The following is a 6918-nucleotide window of genomic DNA, read 5'->3' as shown; positions in this document are numbered from 1 at the left end:
ATCATTGTGATTCGATAATCGAGGGATATCAGTACATTATGTCTCAAAACAGGGCTTTTGAATCACTCTTATCACAAAACTATTCTTCATTTATTCTGACAATAGAATGTATTGGCGTCAGTATCTATCATACTGATAATGGGAGTTATAAGGTATTTGATTCTTATGCAAGAGACGAATATGGTAGAAGCCAACCCTCAGGTGCATGTGCACTATTAGAAGTACCATCCATTGAGAGCTTAGTACAGTTTTTCCAGACTATTATAAACACTCACTCGGTGACAATTATGAACTCAAAGGAGTGCAGATTAGTTCACATGAAATAACTGCAGTGAACAGTGAGAGAAGAAGACAGTGACCCCAATCTCCTCAAACACATAAGTGAAGTCACAACTCAAATCAACTCACTACGATTAACGTAACTTTCACTTTCATCTATCGGTCAGTTAAAATAAGCAATATTTTCGTGATGATTACGGTTTCATGATATTTCTTTGAGACATGCATCTGTACATGCTATTTTTAGAGAATCGCTGCGCACCGCAAATGATTAACACTCGTTTTACCACGTCTAGCTACAGCCCGACTTACGATCTTAGATCGTCTTGTTCTTTTCAAAATCTTAGCCTCGGGGTTATTCTTAAGAATGTGTCCATGATGACACCAGGCAGGAGGTGGTACAGCTCAAATCACCGATTTTCGCTCAAACGCGGCAGAAAAGAGTGAAAGATTGTGGCAAAAAAAAAGGTCAAAATATTTTAGTTCCTTCAAGCTAAGGGGACCACCTGCAACAATGGCCATTTAACACTAATTTTTATATTCATATTTATTCATATTAGCTCTCTTTGGTTTAGTATTTCTACAACGGGAATGGCCATGTGAAAATGAAATCCAGTGGATCATGTTTTACAATTAACAGTCTCAAAACACAGATATTAATTTCAACGCAGACTACGAGTAGTTCCTCTTTCGCTTTAGTACGTCATGCGTGACGCGAAAGAAAACCGCGAGAAAAACAACAGCATATTTTTCTCGCGGTTTTCTTTCGCGTCACGCACGACGGACTAAAAAAGAGGGACTGGTAGTAGTCTAATTTCAACTGGGCAATTTGATATCTCTCCGTGACTTCATCTTAAGTGTTGTGAATAGCCTTTAATTAGAGAAGAAGGTGTGTTCCTCCATTTGTAAGAGAGGTCGTTTTCCCTCGAAAACGTTTCTCAATTACACGGGGTCAGAACTCCCGGTCCCAGTACATCATCGCAAACAATCTGCGTCACATTTCAGTCAAGACAGTCGAATATATAGAAGCTGTACAAATTCCTTGTCTAGTTTCGCGCCGATATCTGCAATGGGAAGTCCACGAGTTAGTCGAGAATTAAGAGACTCAGTATGGTCAAATAAGGATTTAAGCCTATGAAAATACGTCAGTCAAGTCTCGAAAGCTCAGTATAGGTCATTGTGTGTTGAAATCCTTCTTGTCACTTGCCAATCTGTCACTGACTATAGTAATGGCGAAAGGTTTTTGCAGAACGGCGAAATTAAATTGAAAGAAGTCGGCGCGCCTTGTTTTCAGCTATATCTTACGTACAAGGACACGCCCTAAAAAAGACTTCAGTTTTCTGAATGAAGTCTTCCAGCCAGAAATTCCTTTTCGTTGTTTTATTTATTTAAGTTCTCGGAGGTATCAATTCAAAGAACTAATTGATCGGTGAATATAAAGGCTGTTTGGTACACGTTTGTGTCTCGTCGTTGGTTTCCTCTGAGAAATGCCTTAGGACTTCTGTCTTTCACAACTAATCTTTGGACCGTCACGAAACGATCTTTAGCGAGCATATCCTTAGACTTGGTGGTCGTGAAAAAAAGAGTTTTTTTTATCTTTGATCACTGGAATGTAAACATGGAGTAGCAAAAGAAGAAACCTATAATTGATATGTCATTCTTGATTTTCTCCAGGTTTCTTGAAGAGATTCTGGAACGCGCTTATAGGATCAAGAAAATCTTCTTCGACAGGTAGGTATCATAGTTTTTTCATTTATTATTTTCCTGTTCTATGCAGCCCATCATTTTCTTTCTTTCATCCCTCCATGCCTCTATTCCTCCATACCTTTATCCCTCTGTGCCTCCGTGCCTCCGTGCCTCCGTGCCTCCGTGCCTCCGTGCCTCCGTGCCTCCGTGCCTCCGTGCCTCCGTGCCTCCGTGCCTCCGTGCCTCCGTGCCTCCGTGCCTCCGTGCCTCCGTGCCTCCGTTCCTCCGTGCCTCCGTGCCTCCGTGCCTCCGTGCCTCCGTGCCTTCCTCCGTGCCTGCCTCCGTGCCTCCGTGCCTCCATCTCTCCATCCATCTATCCATTGGTTCTCCACCCTATAGCGTGTATATATCCCTGATTTCTTGCCGCTATGTTCCTGCAGGACCATTTCTGGGAAAGGCAACAGTTAAAGCGGACTTTGTCCGAGTCGATGTTGCTACCACTTCTTCTTGGAGAACCAACAGTGATGTGCATATGCAGGTGTCTCCAAAGGAGGAAGTGATCGCTAGACCGGTGAAGCCTGGCGGGATTCCACTTGATATTGCCCTTATCATGTTCGACTCCACCTCGGCGGCTAACTTCAAACGAAAGATGCCAAACACTCTGCAGTATTTGACCAAGAACCTCAACTCCATCTTACTTGAAGGTTTGTTGTCAAAACCTTGCTAAGGTTGCTATCGTTGTTGAGATAACTCCCCGAAAACATTCCCATCTCATTCTCATTTCACATTTATGCCCTGCGATGCAAATAGCTGGTTAGTGAAGACCATTTGTCTTGTTGAACTAGTAAAGGATCGAGAATCATGAAAATATATATTACAGCGGTCCCTAGCTCAAACAAACTTGCTTTAAGGGTAACATAGCACATAAATTTTCTTTTCCTATGACATTTTTCCTTACTTGCCTATGAACCAGCGGGCATAAGGGGAGTAAAGCCCTGGCCAAACGATCGCAACATATCAACACAACATATCGCAACATTGTTGGCCCAACATTTGCAAGCTCCGGCCAAACGATGGCAACATTTCAGCAAAACATATCGCAACATGACGCGCGCGTTTAGCCACCCTGTAGCGACGTGTTGCGACATGTTGGGTATTGAAAATCGAACTACAGTCTAACCTGTATATAACGGCCCTGTATATAGCGGTCACCCTGTGTACAGCGGTCACTGAACAACTTCCCAAAAATCGTCCCTTATATTTACTGTTAAGTTGGCCTGCATATAGCGGTCACCTGTATATAATGGACGCGGTCACCCTTTAGACTTCCTGAATACACAATTTCATTATCTTTTACCTGTATATAACGGTCACGAAATTGGGTTACGATTAAAGAATCATGACAAGCTTTATTTATCAGCTCGTTAAATAGCAGCCACCAAGACAGGGGTCTCGCAAAAATACAAATACTAGTACAACTACTAATACATGTCATCGCCTACGTCCAACACATGCTTGCGGCAGATAACATTAAAGTGCCGTCGCTTTGAAACAATAGTTACTCTAACTGTAACAACACAACCATAACCACACTGTTTTCACTTTCGTCATAGTTACCTGATTGTAACATTGTACTGTACTTATCTGTTTCAAATTGTTGTCAATAAATGTAAATTGAGTGATTTTCCACTTAAAAACGTTGTTCATTAGCTTTCAGTAGACTTTTACTATACCTCCCTTAAAGTACACTACGGACATTTTATGGGCCTTTTTTCATCGTGTTTTATCTGTGTACAGCGGTCACCCTGTATATAACGGTCACCTGGCCATTTCCCAAGGGTGACCGTTATATACAGGTTTGACTGTAGTGCGCATGCCCAGGTGCAACATTGTTGCACGAACCTGCTTAAAAGACTACAACATAAAGCCCCGACCAAACGATAGCAACCTTTCAACGCAACATATCGCAACATTGTTGGGCTTAACAGGTTGCGCGCATTTGGCCACCCTGTTGCGACGTGTTGCGACATGTTGGGACATGTTGGGTGTTGTTGGCTCAAATTTGAAAATGGTCAAATTTTTCACGCAACATTTGTGGATGTTGCATGATGTTGTAGTCGTTTGGCCAGGTTCGTGCACCAATGTTGCGCCCAGGCTGCCATCGTTTGGCTGGCGCTTGCAAATACTGGGCCAACAATGTTGCGATATGTTGCATTGAAATGTTTCGATCGTTTGGCCGGGGCTTAATAAGTAAGTAATTAATAACATAAGGATAAGTTTGGAAGCCTTTCCGTTTGATTATGAGTAGTTCCAATCATTACTCGGTCATTTACTCGGTCGCTTGAGGATCACGAAACAAAATCACATTAACAACTTACCCAAGAGAAACTTAAAGTATCATGAAAATAGCAACCTCCTTTAGGTACCAGGGAGGACTAATTATAATCGGTGAGGAGTGGTTTGTAGTAGGTGTAACTAATTCAGTGGAAATATAGCTTAGTGGCTAGCTGACGTTTTTGAATGAAATCCACTTTTATTCCTAGGCGAAACGATTGTCGGCGATGGTACCACAGCTCAACTGTGTGCAATGCTTACCGGGATAGCTGAAAAGAAACAGCCTGAAGCCAGACGGAGCGAGTCTTCATCTGGCACAGTCGATAAATGGAGGTGGATTTTTAGAGATTTCAAACAGAAAGGATACGCCACCTTATTCTCAGAAGACAATTCCAGATTTGGATCGTTTAATTACCGTTTGCACGGTTTCAAAGACCCACCGACGGACCACTTCGCCCGGCCGTTTTGGTTGGAGGCAGATAAACTTCTATACAATTATTGCATCGGTAGCAGAGCTGCTCATAACATCTCACTGGAATATTTGTTGAGTTTCTTTCGTGCGTACAAAAGCAAGCCAAAGTTTTCGTTGACAACGCACGCAGATATCTCTCACGATGACCAGAACGCAATTGGTTACGTCGATGATGACTTGAAAAGCATTTTGCAAACATTAGAAAACGAGAACTTTTTGGCAAACACTCTGTTGATCATATTTGGTGACCATGGAGCCCGGTTTTCTGACTTAAGGAAAACAATTCAAGGAAAATTGGAGGAACGCCTTCCGTTTATGTCAATCACGCTTCCTAAATGGTTTATTGAGAAGTACCCAGACCTACACAGCAATCTTGTTCACAACTCCAAAGTACTGACCACACCCTTTGACGTGTATGCTACACTTCGTCATATCCTGTCTTACCCAAGTTATCCGGCAAGCGAAATAACAACAGGCGAAAGCCTGTTTAACAAGATTGACAAGGAGAGCCGTACATGCGAAAACGCGGGCGTTGAGGAACACTGGTGTCCTTGTCTTAACTTGGAAGAGATTTCGACAGATGAACCTTTAATCAAGGAATTGGCGGAGTTTGTGGTCACGTTCATGAACAATTTAATGTTCAAAAACTCGCACCTAGAAAACCTGTGTCACAAACTCGTTTTAAAGAAAATTACTGGCGCGTTTCTGGACATGCCAAGTGAAAAAATGCAGTTTTTTGATAAAACTAGACGCGATGGTGAATGCGATTCATGTGGGCTGACATTCGCTGGCAAATCTACCAATACACTTGGAGATGACACATTGTATCAGCTGCAATTTGTAACATCGCCAAATGAAGGATTTTACGAAGCTTCTGTGAAAATGAAAAAAGGAGTTCCTTCACTTGCAGGTGATGTCAGTCGTATTGACGCTTATAAGGACCAACCGTACTGCATTGCGAAGAAATTTCCACTTTTACGGAAGTATTGTTACTGTTCCCAATCTCCTGACATCAGGTCATGACAATAAGTAGGTTAATTAAATTATTAAGGTACCAATTTTTATACAAAAAGTAACAAGAAAAAGGAAATGACGAGCCTGCGTTTAGAGCTCTTTTGCCGCTTGGTCTGTCGTTCAGGGTGCTCCAGGGTTATCAGCCAGTTCTCAATCGGAATTTTCGTCAGTCTTCCTCTATCTCTGGCTGCCATCTTTTCAAGAGATTATTAGCAAGCTGTTGTAGCCAATTTTTTTATTGTTATTAACTCGAGGGTCTACAGTCAAAATTGGCGCGTTCGTTTCAACAGACAGTTATATAGATATTTTAGTCTGAAATGTCTGATTTTAATCTTTAACAACAGGTTCTACTTTCCAAATACTAAGATTGACTTTCAAGATGACACTCGACTCAGCATCGAATGTTCACTGTGTTTGGCTACGTTTTTCTTTCTTAAAAAAATGCTCGGTCGAGACCCTTAACAGGTGACGTGTAGGGCAGGGGTCAGAGGGAAATAGAGAGAGAAAATCCTGCCAATGAATCCATTATGTGAGATCATTGTTATTGAGTAGTATATATGCATAGGACGAGCCTTGTGGCCTGAAACCACATGCGGTTGATTAAACTTCACCACGAAATGGCTAAACGATTGCTAGTGCTGCTAGATGGGTTGACCGAAGTGCTAGTCCATAACCACAAGATGTTGGTGATGCACTTAAACACCTGGTGTATATATCTGAGCCAGTCACCATTTATACACCTGCGATATACACCATTTATGCACCCGTAGGCTAAACACCAGACTAGCTAGCTACTGCAGCACGACCTAGCATGTTGTGAAGTTTCATTTCAGCTTTGGCACGTTTCAGTGAGATGTTTGGTTATATGCTTTGCCCTTATTTCACTTCTCAAAAGAAACAGTAGGAAAAAAAAAGTTTCCGCAAGCGGAATAAACCACGATTAACATTTATTCCTGAATTGGCGTGCCCAGGTTTTGATCAACCCAGACCAACGAGGAGAACAGCGGAATCAAAACAGTATTTCATAAGTCTCTCACTACTAAGAGCTTAATCAGGGTTCTAGCCACCCGCTTGAACTTGTCGCCTTTTTGATTTTCAACTCGACTTTTTTCCCACTTACCTTGTTTTTCGTG

The 6918-nt window shown here is 42.0% G+C and overlaps 1 protein-coding gene across 1 annotated transcript in view; it reads left to right on the top strand.

Annotated features, from left to right (window-relative positions):
- Positions 1-6411, top strand: part of LOC110051953 (uncharacterized) — an 11752-nt gene extending 5341 nt beyond the window's left edge. The window contains exons 2-4 of the mRNA XM_020758064.2: positions 1954-2010; positions 2406-2669; positions 4509-6411. Of these exons, the coding sequence (XP_020613723.2) occupies positions 1954-2010; positions 2406-2669; positions 4509-5794 (1607 nt within the window). The 3' untranslated portion in view covers positions 5795-6411. The remainder of the gene's footprint in view (positions 1-1953; positions 2011-2405; positions 2670-4508) is intronic.
- Positions 6412-6918: the final 507 nt, after the last annotated feature.

This window comes from Orbicella faveolata, unplaced genomic scaffold (genome assembly GCF_042242905.1).
Source record: "Orbicella faveolata isolate gen_17 unplaced genomic scaffold, um_ofav_v1 contig_46, whole genome shotgun sequence".
Taxonomy (NCBI): domain Eukaryota; kingdom Metazoa; phylum Cnidaria; class Anthozoa; order Scleractinia; family Merulinidae; genus Orbicella; species Orbicella faveolata.
This window is presented reverse-complemented; position numbering and strand designations above follow the sequence as displayed.